Raw genomic sequence first — 27,958 nt, forward strand, 5'->3', positions numbered from 1 at the left:
TGCAATGAAAATATTTATTTGTGGGTAGTCATAGAAGACAACAGACCAGCACAAAACAGACACAGATACACAGTGCTGACAGGTGCTCACGTCTGCAAACACGCTAACGGGACAGTACAGAGGGCTGGGGGACTTGGGCAGGAGACCACCTGGGCCTAGAGCTCACCCCTCCTACACAGCAGGGACTGAGGGGCCAACTGTGCTTTGCTCTAAAGGCCAGGGGCCTCCACAGCGCTGAGGTCTCTGGGGAGGACTAGCAGGGTCAGGCCAGCCCCACAGGTGCAACCCATCCTCCAGTTGGTCCAGGTTTGCAACACATGGGTGGCATTCTGACCGGCTCTGTGCTAGGAATGGGCAGCTATGAAGCTAAGAGCATTTGAGACGTCACCCACATCTCATCCTTCCAGAGCTTTGTCCATGAAGAATTCACCTCCATTCACAAAAGAAGGACATCACACACCACACCCCCATCATCCTGAAAATGGTCTTGGCTGTTTTGTGGGAATCACTCAGGCCTGAGCTCTGAGGAAACTTCACTTGGTCCTTCCTGCTCTGTAGGAACGAGGGAGAAGGATGTGCTAAGCCTCTGCATCCTCTACTGTGCCCTGTCACCCCCCCCCAGGACACACCCTCCTCACGTCAGGCATGAACCGGGTCCTCTGTGACAGTGTAGCTCGAAGGCTTCCAGAGCACAGGCCCAGGTCACACTAAGGTTGAAGGCACCTCCACCCGCCTGCGTGGGGGACTGCCTACCTCTGCAAGGCAGTCCGTAAGCTGCAGACATGGTTTTACTCAACATCTCGTCAGGCCTGCTGGCTCTATAGGATGGGCAGTGAGCTATGGCCAAGGTCATACCCAAGGCCTTCTGGGAGCTTCCATGCATGGAACTCAGAGTGGCAGGCCCTCTCCTCTGTTTCCACCCATCTGTAGCTCCGGGGCAGAGGCAGTCTGAGCTGACCAGGGCAGGGTGGCATCAGGGAGACGTTTTCCACGTGGAATGTGTATCCTATTGCACAAAGACCAGAAACTGGCTGGCGGTGAGCCAGGGAAGGAATGAGGAGATGCTGGCACGGGGGAGCCAAGCCACAGGCAAGGGAGGTAATACATGGAGAGGACTCCGGTTCTTCGGACAGTCTCTGCCTGGCTCAGTAGTGGGCAATCGTGAAATTGTGTTTATTCTACCAGAAAATTTAAAAGACAAGAAAAACAATTTAGGCATAGCCTTGTATGTGCTTAAAGAGTCTTACGACATGGCATAGAGTGATTTTAAAGTCAATATCCTCCTGCCTCAGCCTATATGGTACCAGACATCAGGTGTACATCACCATATCAGGCAAAAGAAAAAAAAGAAAAAAAATTCCATGATTATAAGTTTTATATGCTGTTAAATTTTAAATTTAAAATTACTCATTAAATTCTGGTTTTAAGCAAATTAAACCCGTCAGAGTGTAGGGATGGGAAAATATGACATATAAAACATTGTTTTATATTAATCACTGCATGGAAAGTGTCTGCAACAAGAATAAATCAGAGCCAGCAAGGAAACACACAGTGCGAAATGCACGGATATTTACAAACTGTCAATTCTAGCCATGCTGACCAAGCAATGGCTTCCGGGGATGTCAGGCAGGACTGGGAACACACTGAGCTCCCACCTACTTTGAGGTGTTACACAGCGTTCACAGAAAGATTTGCACAGTAAAAAACATCCAACCAAATCTCCTGGCAGAAAGACTGCTGTTTAATGGGCTGGTACCAGCCAGCATCTGTCTGGGCCTCTGATGCTGCTGTCTCTACTGCGCCCCCTGCTGGTGGATGCTGAGAGTGCAACTGGAGGCCAAAACCTCTCTTCTCTGGACAGGACTGTGGACAGGACTGGAACCTGCAGATGCCTTCAGCCACCATCTACAGCTGTCACAGAAAGTGTGGAAAAGCATGAGGACTGGCACATGCGTGGCCAGCTGCACCTCTGCCCCAGGACACGTCCACATCACTCAGAGGGTCGGGGAGTGACATTCATCAGACCTGGGGACCAGGTTCAAGCCTTCCCTGGCTCACTGCTCTCCCTACAGAGACCACAGCTCTATTGTAACCTCACACTGACCCTGCCCTCCCAGAACTGCCCCTAGGGGTCGGGGACGCCCTTTCTTAGCATCCACGGCTGGGTCATGTGGTCAGCATCCATCCCTCACATGGACAGACTTGCTTTCCTGGGCCTCTCAGTGCAGCTAGCCGCGTGGGTGATTGGAAAAGGCGCCCCAGTTGGCAGCAATAGAAGGGGCGCTGGGCTACAGCGCCCTCTGGAGGGCACACCACCAAAGCCTAGGTCTGTGCCTGTCCACTCAAACTCCAGTGCCCTCTGGTCCAGGGGGACACCCTGTCCCAGAAGAAAGGCTCATGGAGTAGCCAGTGCAAGCAGAGGTCAGGCCGGCCTGTGGTCACTGGGCGCCTGAGAACTGTGCAAACGCAGACTGATGCCCCGCCCCAGGTTAATGATCTCCCAAGGGGCTGAAAGGAGACAAAGAGCTTGGAGACGACACACCCACTTCCTTTTCCTTCACCTCACAGACAGCGCGAGGTCTGCAGTAACAGGAGCTGCCCAGGGCACACCACAGGCCTCAGCTGCTCGGGCCACCCTGCCTCCTTCAGGGGCCCTGCCTTCCTCAACAAGACAGGAGACAGCCTGACCTCTAATAGCCTGTGCTGGCCTCTTATCTCAGGTGGTGGTGGGGGTTGGGGGGACATCAGGGTAGGAACGCAGCCTGTGGGGCACACGGTCCCCTCCTTTCAAATCCCCACTTCGGCACAGCTAAGCCCAGACCGCTCCCACTGAAAAATTGAGCAGCTTTTTAAAAGTGTGCTTTAAAACTGTGCTTCTCGCCGGGCGGTGGTGGCACACGCCTGTAATCCCAGCACTCTGGGAGGCAGAGGCAGGTGGATTTCTGAGTTCGAGGCCAGCCTGGTCTACAGAGTGAGTTCTAGGACAGCCAGGGCTACACAGAAAAACCCTGTCTCAGAAAAAAAACAAATCCAAGCAAACAAACAAACAAACAAAAAACCCAAAAACCAAAACTGTGCTTCTCACAGTTGAAGAAAAGGCCGCATCATTTTTACAATCACTATCATACTGCAGAAGGAAGATGGAGGCCCAGGATTCTCTAACAGGGGCAGGCAGCGAGCTAAGAAGGATTGCATGTGGGAATTCCTCTTAGCATCCGGGAGGTTGAAGGAGATGCTTTGAGATGGAACCAAAGTCCCTAACAGGAAATGGGCAGCGCTGGGCTAATGCAGCTCATTTGAAACACATTATTTCCTTATCGTTATTCCACATTATTTCACTCTGGAAAGAGAAAGTGAGAGCCACTTCTGATCTGGATCCTAGCAGGCCAGACCCTGTCCTTGCCGGCTGGCAGGGCGCAGAAGGTTCTAGAAAGCCTTACGTCTGCCCAGGGCCTGTGCTCATGCTCAGAGCACTAATCGTTTCTTCTTAGTCACAGGCTCTGGTCCTTATCCCCTAGGCTCCAAAGTAATGTCCAATTTCTCCTTAGACCGTGGCTGAGGATGATGAGGCAAATCTCAGGAACTGAAGTCCAATGAAATAGGTGTGGGTGCTGACCGAGGTCAAGGTATGTTATGAATGGACCGTCCCACTCACAGCCTGACACAGGTCACCAAACTCTGGGAAGCAGAGGCAGGAAACTCACCCTTGAGCAGCAGGCAACGGGACATGTCACAGTCTCCTGTTGGGGTCTAAGAGCTGCCCCTATGCACACAACGTCAATCTACTCTGTAGAGGAGAAGAACTTCAAAGGACGCAGAGCGCTAGTTGGCTTCACATAAGGGCCTCTTGCCCCTCACCATGAGGTGAGCACACAATACAGAAATAGGGGTGAGTAGGGAAAGAGAAAATGCACTTAAGTCGGCCACCAGGGGGCAGAAGCCATCCCCGCCTCTCCTTCCTTGTCTGTCCAAACCCCTGTCCCCAGGAGCCTGGGGCAGGTCCACACCCGGGTGACAGTCCTGCAGGGCTGGGTGTGGCCCACAGGAGCGAGTGTGGGAAGCTTCCCTGAACTCCCAAGCTGCCCTGCGCTCAGCAGCTCAACCCTCCGCTGGTCGATTTCCTAGAATTTGCTCCCAAGTTACAGGAGACCCTGCAGACCCCCAGGCGGCCTGCAGATGTCCTGGAATGTTCAGTTCCTTACACGGTCCCTGTCACAGTGACCACATGCTTGTGCGCCTGCCCAAGCCTGGGCATAGGACACAGTCCAACAGCTGCATACGTCTGACATTCTGGGACAGCCAGAGAGCAGCAGAGACAGACACAGAAACGCCAATGCAGGAACAAGGCAAAGACCAGAATGGCAATGGAGATATTTGGCATAATTCTTCCGATGCCAATGGTTACGATCTAACCCGCTTTTAAACACAGTGCCAACACAGGCGGGATCTATACACAATCAGGGATTGTGTATGCACAGAGGCAACGGCAGCCAGTGGCCAACAGAAGGGTCCAGAGGCAGCAGGCTGGCCCCCTCCACTCATCTTCCACATACCTGTGAGGTGACACTAGGCAGGCAGAGGCCCAGAGCCTTGGGGAAGGGGCCATGGGTCTGAATCACATATTTCTACGACGGCTTTGTCATTATTATAAAAAAATAGCACAATGGCACATTTTCACGATAAGAGACTGGCTGGGACCTGCCTCTCAGGAAGGAACACAATGTCAAGTTTCAGTCATGGCTCTAAGGCAGACATTACAGCTTTTCACAGGAATGGAGACAGACACCTCAGCTCGCTGTGTGTCAGGGCGGGTGGGCGAGCATGGCCCTCACAGCACCGTGGCCTGCACGACGATCTCGGGGTCCTCGATGTCCCTTTTGCTCTGGACCATCCTCAGCTCCAGCTGAGCCGGGCTGGGCTTCTGTCCTTCTCCTGCTTCAGCTGCAGAACACGGGGAAGGTCAGAGCAGGCAGGATGGAACCTGAGACAGCCTTCCCCTCCCTCAGTTCTGAGTTCCTGATGCAGGAGGGGCTCCACACTGCCCCCTGCTGCCTCACTTCTGACAGGCAGCAGGAGGCAGAGGCTGGGAGGGAGCGCCCCTTCCCCTTGCCCACCTCCAGTCAGGGGCCACCTCCAAGGAAGGCAGAGCACAGGCAGGTACCTTTTGCACACCGGATGGTCCTCTGCAGGACGTGCTGCATGGCGGACACTGTCTTCTCACAGGCCACCTGTGGAGAGGACACAGACACTGAGCGGGGGCTGAGCGTCTCTGAACAGAGGGCAGCCTCAAGTATCAGTTCCCTCAGTCACCAGGGAGCTGGCCTCACTGTCCCTCACACCCACACTGGACACAGCTGGGCCTCCACTGGGCTGACTGCAGGACAGCCCCCACAGCGATGCTTCTGCATCAGTCTGTATCTGGAGGTCCCCCATAGCACGTGCTAGAGGCTAGACCCTCTGACGGGGTGATATTGGAGGGATGAGAGCTTCCAGAGGTCAGGCCCATGCAAGGTCTTTGCTCCCTGGATTTCTCCATGATGCACAGTCATGGGTCTCAGAGCAACAAGGCCAGCTCACCAGGGACGGATACCCCTAAAACCGTGAACAGAAGGAAACCTTTCCTCTTTATAAAGGACCTCGGGTATTTTGTTACAGCAGCGGAGAGAGGGCCAAGCAGATGCTGCAGGCTAATTACCCGCTTCCCTGTGCACTGAGATGCATCACTGGGTGGATGGGGCAGCACTGACTCAGGACTTGTCAATATTCGATGCACCTGGAACTCAGCGGGTGCTTAATTACAATTCCTGGTAATAATTAGTTTTAAAGACTCTAAAAAGGAGAGAGCTCTGGCCCACCCTGAGTTCAAGGCCAGAGGTTTGGGGGAGCCAGCCAGTACCCAGACACTCCTCAATTCCCTGACATGGACTAGAAGAGCCAGGGCTTGTCTTAGGAGCTCCACGTGAAGCTCCACAGAGTGACAGCTGCCAAACCTCTGTGGCAGGAACGAACCCCCACTGCTGCCAATCAGACAGGGCAAGTCTGGCTTGCCCTACCCCTGAGGGAGGCAGGTAGAGAGGCAGTACAGGGAAAAAGAAGTGAGCATGGTAGACTTAAATTCAGAGCCTGAGAGCCTGTCTCCTTCTCTACTATAAAGGCAAGGAGTCAGAGCTGGGTAGGAAGGTTGGTGGGACAGACCAAGGAACCCAGTTCCAGGTCCCCTCATCTAACTGCCTCCTCTAGGTCACAGCTGGTCTTTTTCTTTTTGTATTTGCTATGCTAGGATAGAACCCAGGCCTGTGTGTGCGAGTTAAATGTTCCACTGAGCCATGAGCCCAGCCCTTGTGAGTCTGCCTTCAACAGCACTGGAGTAGGACACGCTGGCTTGGAGCCACTGTGGAGCTGTGTGAAGGACCTGCTACTTGGGCATCAAGTGGCTTTTTAGCTCACAGGCCTGGAGATCACATGCAAAGACATTGCCTTGAGAGAACTCCTCTGCCCAGCCTGAGCCACACATTGAACTGCATACTGGACAAGAAAAGCCCCAGCATGATCCCCCCAAAACATCTTGGTCCCTCCTGAGCTTGAGATGTGGCTAGGGTACACCTCTAGTACCAACTTAGTCCTATCTCCACACGAGGTAAGTCTACACAAGGGTTGGACAGACAACCATAGAAAGACCTATCTCCATGACAGGACTAAGGGGGAAGGGACGACTTCAATGGGCATTCTCAACTTACTGCCTTTTTACCCCAAGGTCAGTGTCTGTCAAGTCTGGCCATGGCTACATGGCAAAAAACAATCCAGGCTAAGTGCTGGAAAAAATGGGTGGTGAGAATAATGGAATTTTGGTTTCTTAAGCACGCGCACACACACACATACACACACACACACACTCACACACACACACAGAAACACATACCACAACACATGTGCACACAGAGAGAAATATTGTGGCCTGGAGAGATGGCTCAGCGGTTAAAAGCACTGACTGCTCTTCTGAAGGTCCTGAGTTCAAATATCAGCAACCACATGGTGGCTCACAACCATCCATAATGAGATCTGACACCTTCTTCTGATGTATCTAATGACAGTCACAGTGTACTTACATATAATAATAAATACATCTTTAAAAAGAAGAGAGACAGAAATATTGTAAGAATGTGTTTTTGTCTTAATCCCAGGTATGCAATATGGGCTGGTTCAGACGGTCTGCAGCAGGTGGCTATGATTTGCCTCATGCTCTAGCAGAGGTGTGGTTTTACCAGCTGCATATTTTCTCCCTTTGTGTGCCTTTTGGAATTCTGGGAACTTTTCAGAGGGTATATACATAGTAGGGCCAAGGGTCAGGTTAGTGGTTAGTGGTTGATCACAGGGGTTGTTTGTGGTTTGTGAGTGGTCATGCTCAAAGAAGAAACAAGAAAGAGATTAAATTCAGCTCTCTCTCTCTCTGTCTCTCTCTCACACACACACACATACACCTTTATTTTTCATTCTCTCCTCTCCAATGTTAGGGGGTAAAACCAGGGGGATAAAGAATGCAAGCAAGAAGAACACACAAATTAGGAAAGACCAGCTACACAAGTGGCTCTTGGGTCACCAAAGCGGTACCTGGAAGGCTGCATGGGCCCGGGATTTCTGGCTGACTCCGGTGGGAAAGCTAGTTTATATCCTTTAATGTTCTCATTAATTTACTTTTTGCTGTCTGAGGGTCACAGCTCAGGTCGCACACATGCACTGCAGATACAGCCTGAGCGCCCTGTGTTCCAACTTTATAATCCAGTCAATGCCTTGGGATTTGTTTCTAGGACAACACTTCCCAAATATGGGAGGTATGGCAAGAGACTGACAGAGTGGTGTCTGGTCCACGGTCATCATCCCACAGACCCTTGGCTCAGAGCGAGGCCCCACTAACCTGCTCCTCTCTCTGGAGGTTAGAAACATAGTGCTCTATGTCCCCACTAAGAGAGCAGAGGGAATTGGGAGGAGCGAGAGGTCCAACTGACCTTGAGATTCTCGGGGTGTTTGTGTGTCCACGCCAGAAGCATGGCAGCGAAGAGGTCCCCAGTGCCCACGAAGACAGCGTCCACCTTGCGCATCTCCATCCGGATGCGCTGGGTCACCGTGGAGCCGTCAGGCTTCCCTGGGGGAGGACATAAGTCAGGTCACTGAGCGTGAAACTTCTCAGCCAGACAAGGGGCACCCCTACAGTAAGAGCCTGTCAGCGCAACTTGTCTCCATATCTCTGAAGTGACAGGAAGGTCAGCACTGCCCATGCCACAGAGGGTCACACAGAGGTGGTGTGGCATCCTGCGGTAGGTACCTCAGGGACTCAGGTGGACTGTCATTACCAACCCCCTCTGCCTCCACTGTTCCAAAGGGGAGTGAAACACTGGCCCCTTAGAAGATGAAGTCGGCATGGTGTTACACGCTCAGTGTGCCGGGAACTGCCTGGATGCACTGCTTGTCTCTGTCTGCATGCATGTGTGCGGCACACAGGCATTCAGATACACACATCCTTACACCTTCTGCATCCAGAATGCTCACTGGAGCCAATGAGTGTGAGTCTGTGGCCCAGCTCTGTGCATCGTAACACTGTTCAAACAATTCTCTAAAGTGCTGCTTGGATAAGCAGTCACCACAGCCCAACAAGACACCCACACCCTCTGGCCACCTGGGCCACAGAAGTCAGACGCAGCTGGCCTCTGAAATAGGCCACCAGTCCATAATATGCCAGGTCACCAGACATGAGAACTTGCCAATTCAGGCACTGCATGGATATCCGAGCATCTGGTTAGTGGGGGTGGGTGAGCTGCTCCTGTCACCAGTGCCCCATCGAGCCCCACCTGAGCCTGCCTTCTGTCTGTCGGACTCTCTGAGGAGCAAGAGGAAACAGCCCCTTGCTGACCCAGCATAATCTTCTTCCTATTGATCCCCAAGCATCCTCTGATGCCCGCATGCCAGGGGCTACGTAAACCAAAGGGCCCAGGAGCATGGAGAGCAGGTGGGGCAGGAACTTACTCATCCTCTGGCTGCCCAGCGCCATCAGGTAGTCGCTGCCCTGTGGGGACGGCAGGTCAGAGCTGGTGATGACCACAGTGTCGGGACCCATACAGTGCAGCAAGTCCATCACCTGCCAGCAGCAAGGGAGAGGTCAGCACACCCACACACTGGGGCTCTTCCTGACGCTCAAGCTTCCCCAGGGGACACGGGGGGGGGGGGGGGCAGGCCCGGGATGCCACTGTCCTCCTCTCTGGAATTAGAGATTGGGCAGCCAGGCAAGACCAGAATGCTGTGGGCTCCCAGAGAACCTGGGACATTGCAGACACAAGGCCAGGCCTGTGCTCAGCCACCTGCAGTCAGACCATTGAGAGTTGGGAGTGCAGAATATGCAGAAGCTTGGGAGCCACACCCCAACTCCTGAGGACCTGGGAAGCTAGTCATATCCACCAATGAGGAGCGAGATTATCTCCCAGCTGGCTTGGTTGTATTTTTGTTGTTGTTGTCTGTTTGTTTGTTTGTTTTGCCTTGTGTTGATTGATTGATTGATTGATTGATTGATTGGTTGGTTGGTTGTTGACTGATTGATTGAGACAAGGTCATACTATAGAGTCCTGGGTGACCTGAACTTGGTATGTAGACCAGGCTGGTCTGGACCTCAAAGAGACTTCACTGCATCTTTCTTTTAAGTGCTGTGACCTATCACAACTGGCTCCAGCTGGTTTAAACCTGATAGATGCCCCAGTCTGAAATGCCATCCTCAGAGGGTACACTCTGTGGTGCCTAAACAAGTGAATCAAGATGTGGACTTAGCCACCGCCTACTCACAGAGGGAGAAGACAGACATGGACTTATCTACTACACACTGAAGTCTCTAAGGCCACAGCGGGAAGACAGGAGGGCCACACAGGTGTATGGAGCTGCTTGTGTGTGGGTGACACTGAAGACACCCATCACGGGGCTGGCGAGAGGGACCAGCACTTAAGAGCATTAGATGCTTTCACAGAGGACTCAGGGTCAGACACACCAACATGGTGTCTCTCAACTGTCCTTAACTCCAGTTCCAAGGGATCTGAAGCCCTCCTCTGGCTCTGAGGATACAAGACACCCACATGATGCACACATACACACACAGGAAAACACACATAAGCTACAAAGAGCTAAGTCTTTTAAAACAGAAGATGCCCACCAGTCCTGGACACATGTTGATCCCAGGCCCAGCAGGGAGCTGCCACCACAGCCTTCTGGGTGGCTTCTTCTTGCCGGCTGCTTGTTCCTGGGTAGGATGGTGTGAACTGAAGGTAACCAGAACAGGGTTGGGACATGATGGTGACTCAGGTGTCTGGCACACTGCGGGCTGTGGGGCTCAATAGATGAGATCATGCCCAGAGCTCACACAGTGCCTGGTACACAGTAGATGCTCACTGTACACACTGACTGCCCTGGGCTGATTTGTGAAAAGACACACTGTAAGCTGAGGCTGCAGCTGACTGGGCCGCAGACCCAGAGCCTTAGGAGGATGACGGCTGTCTTACAAAGCATGGTGACAGCTGGGCACTGCTGTGTCAGGAGGCAGCTGAGGCTATGAGTCAACACAGCAGGCTCACAGCAGAAGAAGCTGGAGATGGAAGGGGGCCGCAGAGGGAGGGCACCCTGCCCACCCCTGCACTTTGGACCTTCAGACCCCAGAGCTGTGAGAGACACTTTGCTATGGCAGCCGCAGGTCACAGACACAGACACATGGTAGAGTGAGTATAGAGCTGACAGAGGTATCAGTCAGTGACCAGGTGCTCATTACACCCGGGGTCAGAGCTCAGTATCCCTCAGACATCCCTGAAGACAGGCGTCTGTTTCCTTCCTGAATAGGGCTGTGTGTGAAGCTCTCCTTACCTGGAATGCTTCTTCCTGGCTGTGGATTTTTCTGCCACTCAGCAACCTGGGACACAGACGGGAGGGGTGAGCAGGACCCTACAGCAGAGCCTTCCAGACACCTGACCTACATCCCCACAGGAGCCATCACAGCATCTACTGGCCTAGGAACCTGGCAAGGCCTGAACACATGAGAGGTGGGAGGGTCAAGGGTGAAGTGTGTGATACGGGAAATTGTATACATGGGGATGCTCCAAACAGTGGTGAACCCTATAGAGGACCGTAGTCAGAAACAGCACCTATATGCCCACTGACTTCCACCACAGCTCAGGCAGGTAACCAATATTCAAGGAACTCTGAGGGCTGGAATGACCAGCACTCCGCACCTGTCTGCCTCAGCCTGCTGGAAGCAGAGGGCCCTCAAAGAGATGCCATCATTACTTGAGAGGCACTTAGCTGCTGAATCTGTCAACACCCCCCCCCCCCGTGGGTCTACACAGGGCTTGCAGGACCCTGCTCACAGGGCAGAGAGGCCTGTGCCCTGCCAGGCTGGGTAACTGGCAGTGTTTTTTGGAAGCTAGCTCTTAAGGCAATCATGGCCATGGGCGTTGAGCTCTGAGAGAGATTGATCTGTGGCCTGCAGCTCCACCTGCACATTCCCAGCCAAAGCAGCCCTCAGCTGGACATGTGTAACCTCCACTTTCTCTCCTTGGAACATCTCGCCAGCAGGGAGGAACTGCGGGCCAACAGGATCATGGACCAGGAACCAGAGGGAACGAGTGCATGTCATTCCCTAGATGCAATGGGAACCACTCCGGGGTTAGGATCCAGGCTTATCGGCCAGGAAGACACGATCAGTGGCCAGGCTTTCTAAGGGCCACCTAGGGGCCTGAGGGGGCAGATATGGGGCTGCCGGGGGCACATAAGTGGGCTAGCCTGGGACTCTGCAGGGCTCCCTGGGACATCTGGTGTTTCTGAGATTGTGGTCACTTACTCAGCCTCGAACTGGTTGGGAGTGATGATGTCAGCCACCGGAACCACTTTGTCCCTGTACACGGGAAGGAGGTCCTGGGGGACATACTGGAGAGACAGGAGACAGACAAGGAGGTTCACTCGCACAGAAGGAGTCCAGCAGGGAACAATCCCAATGCCCGAATCCTCAGGGGAGACCTGGCATTGCCACCATGAGGAAATACACAACCAAGGACCCACAGACCCGAGTCGGGGTGACAGGGACAGAGAAGGGTGCCACCAAGGAAGAGAAGGGCCTGGACAGGAGGGGAAGGCCTCAGCTCACCAGAACCACAAAGGGAGGAAGGGAGATAGGGAGCTAAGACACAGGACCACACAGGGTGACTTAGGTGACACCAGGCCCTCAGGCCCTGCCAGCTTGGACTGGGGCCCACCTGGCTCTGGTAGCCTGAGACCTGGGGTGTCTCATCAACACGTAAGACATGCCTGATCATCTCCTTGTTGATTTAAGGTATCAATGAAGCATCTCACAGTTCAGTACCTCTCCTCCCAACCCCATATGGGTTATTACTCTGTAGTCCAGGCTAGAACTCATAGCAACCTTCCTATTTCTTCCCAAGTACCAGGGTTACAGGTGTGACTTACAAAGGCCAGCTCAGAACTGTCTTTACCCTTTGTTCATTATTACCTCCATGCCGAGGATAGACCCAGGCCCTTGTTCCTATTGGGCAAGCATGGCCTACTATGCTAAGCGCCTCTTTAAAAATTTGGATTCAAAACTCACACTCTTCCTGCCTCAGCCCCACAAGTAACTAAGATGTCAGATGCCCACTGTCTGGTCTCTGATATCCAAGTCCCACATGACACAGAAATAACTGTTTGCTTCCATGATGCTTTGCAGCACTGGTGTGTGGTCCAGGGTTCTAATTTCTGCCCTTCCAGCTAACCTGGAGGCCCAAGGTCCTATCCAGAGGGACACCTGCTGACTGGCACAAACTGGAAAAGAACTAAAGAGAGATGTGGCCACCTGCACATTACAAGCCCTAGACTCAGGTCTGATCATGGAATCAAAAATGTTCTTACATGGGCTGGTGACATAGCTCAGCGGGTAAGAGCACTGACTGCTCTTCTGAAGGTCCTGAGTTCAAATCCCAGCAAGGACATGGTGGCTCACAACCATCTGTAATGAGATCTGACACCCTCTTCTGGTGTGTCTGAAGTCAGCTACAGGGCTATGTTCTTACATAACTGTGTTTGGTGGCTGGCACACATCTCGGTGGCAGAGTATGTGGCTAGTACGTGAGAGGCCATGAGCTTGACCCCCAAGATGTCTTTCCTGGACAGAGGAGTACTGTCCTACAATTAAGTGTAAACTGCCGCTGGGTGGGAGTGGTGCATTCCTGTAATCCCAGCATTTGGGAGGCAAGAGGCAATCTGATTTCTAAGTTCAAGGACAGCCTGGTCTACAGAGTGAGTTCCAGGACAGCCAGGGTTATACAGAGAAACCCTGTCTCAGAAAAACCAAATCCAAAAAACCAAAACAAAACAAAACAAAAAGTGTAAATGGCTATACCTCCTCCCTGCTAGAGCCTCCGATCAAGCTTTTGAGGAAACTCACAGGACATTAGCATCAGTGTCCACACCTGGAGGTTTACTGAACAGCTCGCCCACTGCTGACAGACTGTCTATGACTGCCATGGGACACGTGGGTAGTCTACGCAGACACAGATGGTACACACCAGCCTGTATGGGAACCACACTGGTTTCCCTGGGAAGGGGACCCTCCCTTGGTTCATAGCAGATGACAGACCACACGTGAACAGCGGTGTGAGTCACTCACCATGGAGCCTTCCCCGTTCCGCTTGTCGCCCATCACAGGGTCACACACTGCGGGGACAGAACATCTGGTCAGCAGCTGCTGTGGCTTGCAACCACAGATGTGCGCACTGTCTGCTTTTTCTTTTCTTTTGTTGTTTGAGATGGGGTCTCAGTGTGTAGCCCAGGATAGCCTTAGACCTGCAATCTTCCTGCCTCAGCCTTCTTCCCACAGAACTGAGAATACAGGCGTGCACACACCATGCCCAGCTCCACACCCAACTGCTTCTCTGAACTGACAGACAGGTTTCCATAGTGACCGCAGTACTTCACATTCACATTGGCAATGCAGGGCTGTGAGCTCCCCACATCCTCGCCAACACTTGCTGTTCCTGTTTTGCTGCTGCTTTTATGTGTTTGCATTATACTATCCTACATGGTGCAAGGATCTCATTTTACTTTTAAGCTTGATTTGATGTGTATGAGTGTGTGCCTGCATATGTGTGCAGCTGTACCTGCATGTGTGTACATGCAGCCTGTGTGCAGATGCCCAGGAGGTCACAAGAACATGAGATCACCTGAAATGGGACTTACAGGCAGCTGTGACCCACTGGAGTGTGTACTTGGACCTGAACTCTGGGTGTTCTGCAAGAGAAGTCTGTGCTCTTGACTGTTGACAAGGTCTCATTCTGCCCTGGCTGGCTTTGAACTCACTCTGTAGCTGGGATGACCCTGAACTTCTATCCCAAGTACTGGGACTACAGGTGTAGACCTCCACATCCAGTGTCTGTGGTCCTAGGGATGAAGCCCGGGGCTTCATGTGTACTGAGCCCCGTCCAAGGCTCTACCAACCGAGCCACATCCCTGGTCCCTCAATCTTTAAAAAACCATTACAGTGCATATGGTTACACAGAACAATGTCTTCTCTAGAAACTTGCACTTTTCTGCCGAGACACTTAGGCCCTTGAGGTAAATCCACATTTAATTTACCATCGTTCACCCATCTGTCTCAAGAACACTTTTCCTCGTGTCACCTGGACTGGCATCGTGCCCTCAGGCCTGCCTGAGTCTCACAGTATTGTCCCAGGTTAACACACATTCCCTTTGGTTCACCGTCCACTGCATGGACAGAGCGGTGGGCTATTGTTCTTTGGGGGCAGGTCCACTGTGCACACCTGGAAGACTGGCACTCAGGATCCAGCCTTGGGCTATGAGTCTGGTAATACTGTCTCTGCTCCATGTCACACATGAACCCTTGTTATCTGGTAGTCAGGATCGTGTCACCCAAGCTACGCAGACAAACTGGATATGATATCCACACCTTGTCACCACCCCCCACAACAGTTTACCCTGCCTGGGGTATCAACTCAACCTACATCCCCTTTAAGATCAGACCTCTCACATCTTCGGCACCCCAAGTTCTCACACATATAATAACCCCCCCCCCCTTTTTTTTTTGCGACAGGTTTTCTCTGTGCAGCCCTGGCTCCGTAGAGCAGGCTGGCCTTAAACTCACAGAGATTGACTTGTCTCTGCCTCCCATTGCTGGGTGGGATTAAAGGAGCCCACGACCACTGGTGTTAACCCTTCCTTCTTCCGGACCCTAGGGTCACCCAATTCCTCAGCTGGGCCTGTATTCACTCCTCTTTAGAGGTTGTGGCCAGAAGAGAGGACACTGCACCATCCCTTGCCTGCAGGTGAGGGCAGCCCAGGGCACACTGTTGGGGGAAGGACAGCACAGCTCAGCTCTCACCGTACACGAGCTTGGCGTTCTGTTGTTTCAGCTCCTGCACGATGTCCACCACCATGGCCAGGAAGGACTCATCTCTCGTGTAACCTTGGGAGGGAAAATCCAGATTTATCTGCTCAAAACAGGCCACACTAACCACCAGGCCATCTGCCATCACAAGCACCAACAAATCAAGCATGCATCTGTTCAGGGACAGGCTGGATACTGCAGCTAGGGACTACAGGATATTCCCAAAGGTCTGTACTCCTGGACTGGAGGACAGGAAGATCCCAGACATATGTGAGGAGTTTTTGATGGATGGGAGGAGAGATAATTGACAAGTAACTGAGTTTTCAAGACATAGCATATTACAGGAACTTTCCTGTAGGGTTACGTCAGGGCAGAGAGGGTCTGTGATTGGGCAGGAAAAAAGGGGCAGAGCTAGGCGTTGAGAGGAAGGGCAGGCAGGAGAGGAATTATGGCTTGTGACATTTTTCTGTATATTTCCTAAGGTTAGAAATATTGGGACAAGACTTTTATCATTGTCAATTGGCATCTTGTAATTGTGATTATATTGATACATAAATCAGATTGCCTACTTAAGCTCTAAGAGTTTTGATTTACTTGGTTACTGGAATGTGGGTCTGCCTTGATGAGTGACCTGGCAGAGCAGGAGAGTTGTCTGGAGCGGCCAAGGCCGCTCTGAAGAGTCCGTGGTGGTCTGACAACAACATGGAGGGTTAGTGGGGTTTTCTTTTTTTAATATTTTCCACAACAATCGCATTCCAAAAAAAATGCTTATTTTATGTATGTGTGTGTGCCTGACTATATGTCTGTGCACTATGTGTGGGCATGAGCCTTCAGAAGTCAGGAGATGGCCCAGCAGTGGTGGCACACGCCTTTAATCCCAGCACTTGGGAGGCAGAGGAGGGCAGATTTCTGAGTGTAAGGCCAGCCTGGTCTACAGAGTGAGTTCTGGACAGCCAGGGCTATACAGAGAAACCCTGTTTCAAAAAAGGAGAAGAAAAAGAAGGAGGAGGAAGAGGAGGAAGAGGAGGAGGAGGAGGAGGAGGAGGAGAAGGAGAAGTAGTAGTAGTAGTAGTAGTAGTAGTAGTAGTAGTAGTCAGGAGAATGTGTCAAGACTCCTGGAGCTGGAGTTACCAATGGTTTGAGCTATCATGTGTGTGCTGGGAACTGACTCTGGATCCTCTGCAAGAGTGGTAAGCACTCTTAACCACTGAGCCATCTCATCAGCCCCTGTGTCTCTAAACATTTGTTTGTTTTTTAATTTAGGGGTTGCAGAGTTGGCTCAGTTGTTAAGAGCCCTGGCTGCTATTGCAGAGGTCCTGAGTTCAACTCCCAGCAACCGCATGGCAGCTCATGACTGTTTATAACTGTGTTCTCAGAGGACACAATGCTCTCCTCTGGGGTGCAGATGCATGTGCATGTGAGACATGTACATACTTAGACTTTTATTTATTTATTTTTTGGAGTCAGGGTCTCACTGTGAAGTTCTGGCTTATCTGGAACTCACTATGCAACAAGGCGGGCCCATAGAGAGCCTCACCTGTCTAAGGATTGGGATTTTAGGTGCATACTGCCACACCCAGCCAAAACAAGGCATTCTTAACCTGATACAGGAAACTACACTGCGACCAGTGTGATGTATGGAGTAAGGATGCTAGATGTGAAGTCTGAAAACCTAAATTCAATTCCTGGGACACACGCAGTTGAAAGATCTATCACCCACAGGTTGTACTCTGACCTCCACACCCATGCTGTGGCACGGTGTGTGTGCAGTTGTGTGGACATGGACACACACTGTGGTGATCAGAATATGCTTGGCCCAGGGAGTGGCACTATGAGGAGGTGTGGCATTGTTGCAGTGGGTGTGGTCTTTGTGTGAGTGGGGTGGCTTGTGAAAATGGGTGTGGCCTTGTGGGAGAAAGTGTGTCACTTTGGGGATGGGCTTTGTGACCCTTTTCCTAGCCATGTGGAAGCTAGTCTTCTCCTAACTGCCTTCAGAACAAGAGTAAAACTCGCAGCTCCTCCTGCACCCTGTCTGCCTAGAGTCGCCATACTCCCGCCTTGATGATAATGGACTGAGCCTCTGAACCTGTAAGCTAGCCCTAACTAAATGTTATCCTTATTAAGAGTTGCCTTGGTCAAATGGTGTCTGTTTATAGCAGTAAAACCCTAACTAAGATACGCGCATACACACAAACACAACACACACACACACAGAGAATACATAGACTCAATACTTAGAAATTACAATCAGAAATCTGACAGATGGACACGCTCTAGGAAGAAGGACTTCCACCTCAACCTATCTACCTGGCAGTATTCCAACGCCCTCCCATCTCTCCCAGGATGCCACTAAGGTGTGTTGGTGCCTAGGGCACACCTCTGCCTACCGGAAAGAAGACAGGAACCAGATAAGAGCCCAGCGAGGGCAATCTGAGCCCACCCCTGTCCCCAGCAGGATGGGGACCCTGGGACACTCACCAGTGAGCACGTAGTCATACTTATTGACGCTGTTGGCCTTGAGACCCTCATAGAGCTCATGCAGCTCCTGGGACGTCAGCACCTGCCCCTTCCAATGGGCATAGCCTGCAGACAAGAGACACACTGAGTGTGGATGAGGGAGCCCGGGCTGCCCTGGTGGCCATCTCAGCTGATGACAGCCACCTCCCCTCCTTGAGGAGACCCAGTGAGCTGGCCTTCTGAGGGCTAGCCTTAGCCTCAGACTGGATACTCTGGGCCCAGTGCCTCAGTGTGATCCCAATACCCAAGACAACCCTGTTCCTACACTGTGGGGGCTGAACGCTGGTCTCCACCCTCCCAAGCCTATCAAATCAATCCAGGGCAGTGGGGACTCGGTGCCCCAGAAGATGGGACATGGATAGATCACAGGCACACAGCTGTTTGTTGCTCTATTCAACAGGGCATCTCAGGGCGGCCCACCCAGTCCCTACCCCTAAGCCCAGTCTGGTTCCCAGTCTCCTCTGTGTTTCTAGCCACCAAAGCCAACTTGCTGGGTCACTGTCACCTGGTAGGTGTGGACTCATCTGTCCCCTCCCGCTATTTCTCTCTCACACACACAAATTAAATCCCTGCCAAAACAAGTCAAGGGTCAAATCCTAGCAAGAGACAAACAAGCATAAACAAGAAACAGGTCTAGCCCGGGCATACAGCCTGATCTTCTGCCTGGTGTGGCCAAGATCCAAGGCCTCTGGGACCTTTGTGAGATGCAGGACACATGGGTACCACTATACAGAAATATAGAGGGCAGGTGGGGCCAACCGCTGATACCCTGAATTACACTAAAGCAAATTATGTTCGTTCAGTGTCTCAGGTGGTACCCAGGTGTTTCCGGTGCCTAGGGAGCACCAGCTGGAGCACAGCATGAACGTGATCCCCACAGCGTGGCAGTGATCCCAGAGCCCAGAATGATGGTGATCCCACACAGCATGCTGCTCAGAACTAAACTCAACCCCACTGCTCAGCATCCAAGCCATCTCATGTGAACAGGAATAAGAAATAGTCCTCAGAGCAGCAGTCAGAGTCCGTGGGGCCATGCAGTTCACTGGAGACGCTGGGCCATCTGGGACTTCAAATGCTTGGGCACTGGAACTGAGCAGCCCCCGACCATGGATGCCCACTGTCAGCCCCTAGCTGAGGCTCCTCTCTTCCTCCCTGTTTAAAACCCATTACACTCAGAAGTGTGTTCAATCCTCTGAGACTTTGCATCCTGCTGGTGACCAGCTGGGCTGCTCTGGGACACTTTGAGCTCCCAAAGTTCCCTTTGTGTTCAGAACAATGTCAGGACAGGCACTATTAACCACCCGAATGGCTTTGTTCTCCTGCCAGCACAGAGAGCAGGGAGAGCTGCACTCACCATGGACTCCAGAGGCCGCAGGTCAGGGCTGTGCGGAGCACACACTTGCAGGAAACAATTCAAGGGGTTTCCAAGGACAGTTCCCTTTCACAATGAGCAGTGCTGTCTTTGGGTCCCCAGAACACACACACACACACACACACACACACACACACCTTTCCCTGGTGCTGCTGCTGAGTCAAGGCTACACAGGGCTCTCCTATGCACAAGGTATTGGCACAGTGGAGAAGCACACAGGCTTGCAGGTCACCAGCTGACTACAGGAGCACACAGCAGCACCTGCTGGGACTCACCTGCTCAGCCTCCCCACCACAGCAGGGGCCATGGCTGCCAGCTTAGCAGAGGAGGAGGCTGAGGCAGAGAGGGGTTTTCTCCTGTCAGCTCCATAACAGTGGGCATGCGAATCAGCATGGTGTGAGGGTGTGCCCTGCACAGAGCGGCCCTTCTGGGATGCATCTCCCTCCCCCCTAGCCCACCTCAAGGAGTAGTGACTACTCCCCCATTGCCAGGTTACAGGCCAACCTCAGATCCTTCATGGTGACCACCTTGAAGTCCTACCTGCGTGATTTGAAAACTGGACAGAGTTCACAGCATCAACCTCAAATCCCAAAACCTGCAGGACAAGCAGAAGAGTGTGACAGTGCCCATCTGTGACCCCCCTAGAACCCAGAGCAGGGGTCCCCTCCATGGCTAGAGTCCCAATTTGAGGAGGGTAACAAGGAGACCAGCCAGGTGGTAGAGACCCCCAGACAGGAGGACCCCAGGGTGGGGACACAAGGCCCTGCCCAAGCTGGCTAGATGTTTGCATTTCAGGGCCACACAGCCTGAGCACGGGCCTCCTCTGTTCACTCAGAAAAGTTGTCCAAAAGGCCAGGGTGGAGACGCCCCTCCTCTTGGTTGCATACACTGAAGGATTCATGGCATATCCCTAAAGACCTCACTGGTGGTCAAAGAAAGCCCCTGCAAGCACCTGTCTGTCAGATTAGGGCCGTGTTAGTTCCCAAACCCACCCCACCCCATCCCCGAGGGTGTAAGCGCCAGACCCAGCTGGGCAGGTCAACTTAACCAGCCTCCACCACGCCAGCCAGCAAAGTCCTTCCTTGTCAAACAGAGAAAGAAGGTCTCAGGTCAGGGCGGAGGTTCCCAAAAACAACCACATTTATTGAGAAGCTTGCTGCTCGGAATGGTCTCATAGCTCTTATGGGAGTTGTCCAGATGGGACAGATGGGGCTCCTGAGACACCATGAGCGGAGGCTGAGGCTCTGTGTGGTCAACTGTTCATCCTCAGCACACAGGGCAGCCCAGGAAACCAACTTAAAGTTGTGGTCCTCAGAGTCTACCTAAAGCCATCACTGCGAGCAAAAGTTTTCTATTTTAAAGGGAGAGGCCCAGCTGGTAGGGGGGGGAGGGGGACGGGTGTAGGGATTTTGTAGTCAGTATAGTGTTTGAATGTTTGCCCACAGTTCCAGTGCTGGTCAGAATCCTGGGTTTCAGTGCCCTGCCTAGCCTAATTGGTGAATTTTACTCCAGTTAGAGACTCTGTTGTCTGCGGTTTGCTTCTCAGCCCAGTGTGACCCGATGGAAGCAAGGGCTTCCTGACCTGCCTTTGAATGGTTGCTTCCAACTGGGCAGCACTATCAGTGGAAAAGCCTCAGGCTGTCCCCCGAGGGAAAGCACCCCACCACAGCCTGGTATAGTTCGTCCTTTCCACTGCTAGGGTCACCAATGCTCCCAAAGGAGTGCAAGAAACACCCAGGAAACTGAAAGTCAAAACACAACAGTTTGCTTTTCCTGCTTCCTGCAGCCCTTGGCTGCCAGACCAGGCTCCTCCCCTTATCCTTCAAGCAACTCTCAGACCCCGCCCCCCACCCCGCCCCACCCCCACCTCCTCCTCTCCAGCAGTGACGTGTGTGCTGTGCTGGGGTGGCTGCCACCCACATGTGATGCACATCCCCGGGGCCTCTCGCCTGCCCCCACCGCTGCTGCATCACCAAGCCTCCAGCGAAAAGGCTCAGGCAGCCTGAAGCCACGCAGCCAGATGTGGCACATTTAGAGCAACAGCTCAGCTAATCTCTTCCAAGGGAGGCAGAGCTGCTCAGCACAGCAGGAGCGGGGTGAGCTCTGGAATATTCCAGTGTGGTTCTTCCACAGGCATCTCGGGACAGAGGGGCGAGGGCAGGCTGAGCCTCACAGGCGATTCCAGCCCTGGACACTTAGTCCCGGGCCGCTGCCTAAGCCTCTCACAGATGGGATCAGCGAGCAGGCCAGGCAAGCATCTCGCGACTGTTGTCATCCTGAGCATTGTAACAGTCAAAAGTCACACGTCCTTTCCTGCCTCCCACCACCGGTCTCTCATCAGCCTTCCCACTCGGGCAGACCACACCCTCTGCTCTCCGAGGTGAACTGCTACTTCCATCACACACAGAATCTCCCCCCCCCCCCCCCCCCGCTCACTCCGGCTCCTGCATCCACCCCCAGCCTGGCCCCCCCAGCCCTCACTCCAGGATTACAGTGCTAGGCAGGCAGAGCCAGGGACCCTGTGTAGCTGCTGAGGTCTGCCTGTGGTGGGCTGCACAGTGACACCGGAAGGGCAGCGGGCTGTGCTGAGCTCACTGTGGTATCCTTAGGCTGACCTTGTCAGCATGGGATGCTGCCGGGCCACTCTGAGACCCGGTAACCCAAATATATGTCCTGAAAGGTCACTGAGAAGCAAGCGGATCAGGAGATGTCCCACCACCTCCTTGTCTCCTGGCTTGCCAGTTCTCACATCTGGCTCAGACAGCTGGGAGTGGCTGAGTGGCTGAGTGGCAGGGCGGGGCAGGGCAGGGCGGGGCGGGGGGGGGGCTGCCAACCCACACAGCATTCCTGACCCCAAAGGAGTTGCTCAATGTGCCTTTAGTTCACCCTAGAGGCCACTGCCTCAGAGCCACCCCTGCTCTGGTCTAGGGTCACTCTCCCATAGGGCATCCTACACACTGTCCCCACGATGAGCTCCCCTGCATGTCCCAGAGTGCGTGGGGTAGTAGGCTCCCACCCATGGGACCTCACAACCACTCCTAGCAGCTGGCCTCTGGGTGGGCCATGCCTTCTCTGCCTCAGCGCTGTCCTCAGTTAAGCTACGCAAGGGACTGCTTTTCCAGGAGATGACTGAAGGTAAGAAGACAGGGCAGGAGGGGCATCTCCAGCTGACTGGCTCCTCTGTCACAGCCACACGGCTCAGAAGACCACAGCTATATGAAGAGTTTGGGGACCTCAGTCCCTGCTGCTTCCTTTCCTTTACAAAGGGACATCTTAACATTACCAAGTTTGCAGCCTTTCACTAGACCCTAACCTTGGCTGTGTTCAGATTGCTCTGTAGGGAGGGTACAGCCTTCTCTGAAGGCAGAGGGAACAGGGACAAGCCCTCCACCCACAAACAACACAGGGTGATGAATCATTGAGCCAAGAAGGCTCTGGACACACACATACACACACACACACACACACACACACACACACACACACGAGGCTCAGGAAACCCACAGCACATCCTTATGTGCATGCTTGTGGATGCTCAAACGTACACACACACACACACACAAAACCTTCAGATAGTGACACTTCACTCTTGCCTCTTGCAGAGGAAAGTCAGTTGGAAGTGATACTTGGCTGTAGAACTGGAGTTCTCAAGCTGTGGGTCGCAACCCTCCTGGGGCTGACTATCAAGTATCCTACAGATCAGATATTACATTATAATTTGTTAACAGCAGCAAAATTACAGTTATGAAGTAGCAACAAAATAATTTTTTGGCTGGGGGTCGCCACACATGAAGAACTTTATTGAAGGGTCACGGCGTTAGGAAGGTCAAGAACCACTGCTGTATGGTATTTACTCTGTATGTGTGAGAAAGGCCCTAGGTTCTAGCCCCAGCACCATTTAAAAAGGATATTGGAGGCCAGGCGGTGGTGGCGCATGCCTGTAATCCCAACACTCTGGGAGGCAGAGGCAGGTAGATTTCTGAGTTCGAGGCCAGCCTGGTCTACAGAGTGAGTTCCAGGACAGCCAGGGCTACACAGAGAAAACCTGTCTCGAAAAAACCAAAAAAACAAAAATGGATATTGGAGCTAGGTGTGGTGGCACAGGCCTTTAATCCCAGCTCTTAGTAGTCAGAGGCAGGGGCATCTCTGTGAGTTTGAGACCAGCCTGGTCTACAGAGCAGGTTCCAAAATACCCAGGACTACACAGAGAAACCCTGTCTCCAAAAAAAAAAAAAAAAAAAAAAAAAAAAAAAAAAAAAAAAAAAAACCCAAATCAATATAATATATTAATCATAATTAATTATTGTTATAATAATTATTATAACAATGTTACATAATATAAGGAAACCAGGCATAGTGGTGTCTTTAATCCTTTATCCCCTTTAACCCTTTAATTCCCACAGAGCAATGGAGGCAGAGGAAAATGATTTTTGAATTTGATGCCAGACAGAGTGAGGCCTTGTTTTAAAAAAAAAACAAGGGGTCTTGGGACAAAGCTCAGGGGAAGAGCACTGGAAAACTATGCAAAACCTGCAGGTGGTGGCACATGCTGCCTTTGATCTCAGCACTCCTGTGGCAGAGCCAGGTAGACTCCTGTGAGATCCGGGATAGCCTGGTCTACAGAGCTAGTGCGGGGACAGCTAGGGCTACACAGAAAAACCTGTCTCTAGGGGGGAAAACAAAAACAAAAACAAAAGACACATGCACAAGGTCAAAGTTCATTCCTCAGTACTCCAGAAAGCTAGGAAGCAAGAGGAGGTGGCACCTGATGGGCACAGGCACCAAGATACGCTTGATTTCACCCTGCCCTGCCCACCCTACAGCTAGAGCCAAAACAGCAGGAAATCCCCTCCTCCCAGGCAGAGCTGAGTGAGAAAGGGTTAGGGCAGGAGACCTAGCCTCACACCTGTCCTCACACCTGTCCCCACACCTGTCCTCACACCTGTCCTCACACCTGTCCCCACACCTGTCCCCACACCTGTCCCCACACCTGTCCCCACTATCCCTTTACCCTCTTCTTTTTTATCCTTGATTTATTTATTATTATATATAAGTACACTGTAGTTGTCTTCAGACATCCCAGAAGAGGGCGTCAGATCTCATTACGGATTCCATGTGGTTGCTGGGATTTGAACTCAGGACCTTCAGAAGAGCAGACAGTGCTGTTCACCGCTGAGCCATCTCTCCAGCCCCTTTGCCTCTTCTTGCTCTGCAAACCTTGACTTATTCCATCTGGTGGCCACCTCCTGTGGCTCTGGTCACATGAAACCCTTGGCCACTAGAGCCTGGCCCGGGCCCAGAAACAGAAATGAACACAGGGGCAAGGTTCTGCTGCCTCCCTGGAGGGTTTGTTTATCCTGGCTGCCTGTGGGAGACTGGAAGGGTGAGCCTGGGAGACTCTGCGGGGAGCACTGGGGAGCCAGGGCTGATGGTCCACATGTGTGAGTCTGTGACACATGGCAGAAGCTAGAGGGAGCTCCCCAGCCACAGGCACAGGCCAGGCCCAGCACCAGGACTCCAGCTAGAAGTCCCAGTACCAGCTCATCAACAGCTTGGCACAGGTCTGCAGGGGAGGCCCAGAAACATCCCCAGCCACTCGTCTGGCATGAATGGACAAGCCACCTGATACTGCAACCTGTGATGTCAGTCCCTGGAGGCTCCCTCAGCCAGGAAGCCTTCTAGGATTAGCACTGGGACAAACTTCAGTGTCCCAGCCCAAGGCTACATCCTCCCCTATCTAGCTCTGCTTCCCCAGATTCAGTAATGTGAATGAGATCTGCACTTCAGGTCGTACAGTGAGAATGCACACACTCTGTCTCCACTGAGCACAGCTTCGGACTTGAAACAGCTTCTCAGAGACTGGACAGCATTGGCCTCAGCCTACCACAGACAATGCCAGCGCCAGCCCCACAGTGCTCACCGAGGTTCTCCATGTTGGAGTGTCCTCCTTCTCCATCTCTGCTTCTCCCTGTCCTGGGCTGCAGCGGTGTGGTGAGCAGCCAAGAGTCCACATGGGCCAGGACGGAGTCCCCAGGTCCTTAAGCACCTCTCGAGAGGGAAGCTAAGAAGAGCTCCCTCCCTTGAGAAGTTGGAACGATGGTGTGAAAAACAGGACACTGAGCCCTTGGTACAGTCTAGGGGACAGAGGACCAGGGGACCCAGGGACAGTGTGGTAGGTGAAGGAAGAGCACCAGGAAGTGAAATAGGCAAGAAAGGCAAGACCCAGGGCCTCAGAGGTCTGCATGCCTCTGCCCAAGGTGAGGGGACTGCGTGAAGCTCAGCCTAGCCCCACCCTCCCTGACTGTCCCTGCTTCAGGGACTCTGCCCCTTTGCTCCTTAGTACAGTTTTACCATAATGACCTTTCTACCCCAACCCTGGCCCCCCTAAGCTAGAGAGCAATGGTTAAGAGCATGAAGCACCAGACCCGTGCATTCCAGATAGGACCAGAGTGGGTACGCACGGACTTTGATTTCCCATGCTGTACAACAATAATCATTTGCTCTATTTTTTTTTCTGGCAAGCATGCTTGATTCAGGGCAGTCCTCGACTGTCCTTAGATGCAGTTCTGGCCACCTGTCTTCCTTCCAGGTCCCTCCTGCAGGTCCAGGGTAGCCAGCTGCTCCTTCCTAATGTCCCTTGGCGGTCAATACAGTGGCTGGACATGAGCTGGAGGGATGCAGGGACCTGCCGCCCCTGCTCAGTGACCAGCCAAAAAGGTACACTGCAGGAGATCACCACCTTGGCCAGGCAGACTAAGCTTCCTGCTGGACCGGCCAGGCAAGACAGCACCAGTCAGCCTGATGTTGCCTCTGGCCCCCATGCTAATGCCCACGACACCTAGGTTCCCTCTAAGGGCTACCCAATTACAAGCAGAAAGCACCACCTGATCAGAGACAGCCTCATTCATTACACACTTCACAGGAGAGAGAGGCTCTGGGAAGACGACAAGGCTACAGCCCTTCTGACATGTTGCTTCCAAAGCCAAACTCAGCAAACTGTGCCGTCTCTTAGGAACAGAAGCAAGTGTGAGGGAGGTGAAGGGCTGCGGTTCCAGGCCCATCCCAGCGATGACAGGCCACCCCAGGAGTGATCGGACCCGTAGTGTGGCTCAGCCTCCTGGGCACCGTCCACTCTGCGACCTTACTCAGCCTTCCCGTGTCTAGATTCACGGGGTGGGCAGAAGCAGAACCTGAATTTCAGCAGGGAGCAAGCCTGTGTCTACCAAGAGGCTGTCCGCGCCCCCGCAGGGAGGAATCCTCCCCGCTCTGCATTTTGTAACTTGGGTTGCCCCGGCCCACAGTTGGCCAGGCAGCCAGAAGCAGCAGGTACGCTTAGGTACTACCGTGTGTTCCACAGCCGGGCAGGGGTGTGCCCCATGCACTACCCTACTGTAAGCTCTCCAGAGTACTCCACGCCCCCAGCCTGCGTGCGCAAGGCTCCGTCCGCAGCGCGCCCAGCTCCCGATAAGAACCCCAGGGTGGCCTCAAGGGGACCAAGGTCATCGGTCGGGGAGGCCACGCCGCGAACCCGCCGCCCTGCACACTAGCGGCCCGGCTGGGTTATATAAGTGGCGGAGCATGTACCTGCAGAGCGAACATGGCTACCCGGTTGCCCACGTAGCCACGGACTACATGGCTCTGAATAGAGAGCACCCGGCACTCGCCCTCCATGCCGGGCTGGTTTTGGTTGCTGGGGCACAGTTGCTGTTACGGGCTCCGGCTGTCCAGGCCAATGGCTCGGGATCCACTCGCCGGTCCCTCCGCGCAGGCGCAGTGCTTGGACCTCAGTGAACTAAGGAGTCTGAGTCCGGCTCCGCTAAGGGCGAGCTGGAGGCGGGGCCTCACTCGGGCCACGCCCCTCCGAGAAAAGTGCTCTATGGTACTGACCCCTACCCGCTCCCCTGTGCTGGTGCAGCACTTGGACACCCTGTCCCCTCTGCACACCCGAGTTTAGCACCAAGCCATCTCATCTGGGATTCACTTCTCATTGTGGTTAATTCATTCCATGCAGTTCCAACCCATTGATTGGCCTACGGCGCTGATCATCCCAAGGGTGGCACTCCTAAATGCTGCTGTCTAAAAGCCCCCACCCAGCTCCAGTGCTATAAGACCCTCAGAGGTCCGGTGGACTCCTCTGACCACATGACTTGCGTGGAATCCCAGACCCGGTCAGTCGTGTGCCCAGCTGTCTGAACTCTGAGCCCCAGAGTTGAACCACTTGTTTGCTCGCTCCCAATATCCCAGCGATCTCCGGGCTCGTGTTCACGTCTCAGAGCCACTCATGGGTACAACAGACTTGAAACTGCTGCTCTGGCTTTCCTCTTTTCACGCTATGCCCCCCCACCCCCACCCCCCGCAACCCTCTCTGTCCTGGGGAAAGTCTCCCCACATCCACCACTGCATGCTGCGCCCCCCCCCCCCCCAAGCCGTCCCATCTCTAGACCTACACTTTGGAGCTCCTGTGGTCACAGACACAACGGGTTGACACATTAGTGGCACAGGCCAGCATGTAAAGTTTGTTTATCTTGATGAAAGTACTGGGGACCAGATCTGCTCTGAAGAGAAAGGAAGGACCGCATTGCTTGGGGGAACAGATCAGAAGGAGGAAGTGTTGTTGGGGCTCAGTTGGTGGGGTGCATACCATGGCCCTAGCTTTA

General features: G+C 53.1%; 1 protein-coding gene across 1 annotated transcript; it reads right to left on the reverse strand.

Moving 5' to 3' along the window:
• LOC127669729 (pyridoxal kinase-like) lies at positions 1-27,060 on the reverse strand. Its single transcript, XM_052163920.1, has 11 exons — positions 26,886-27,060; positions 19,842-19,896; positions 17,891-17,995; positions 15,407-15,490; positions 13,679-13,725; positions 11,861-11,946; positions 10,888-10,933; positions 9,019-9,130; positions 8,004-8,140; positions 5,162-5,228; positions 1-4,941 (listed from the first exon to the last, which is right to left on the reverse strand). The coding sequence occupies exons 1-11, from the start codon at positions 26,970-26,972 to the stop codon at positions 4,829-4,831; spliced, it is 939 nt and encodes a 312-aa protein (XP_052019880.1). The 5' UTR covers positions 26,973-27,060; the 3' UTR covers positions 1-4,828.
• Positions 27,061-27,958: the final 898 nt, after the last annotated feature.

The sequence above is a fragment of the Apodemus sylvaticus genome, chromosome 19, assembly GCF_947179515.1.
Source record: "Apodemus sylvaticus chromosome 19, mApoSyl1.1, whole genome shotgun sequence".
Lineage (NCBI taxonomy): Eukaryota > Metazoa > Chordata > Mammalia > Rodentia > Muridae > Apodemus > Apodemus sylvaticus.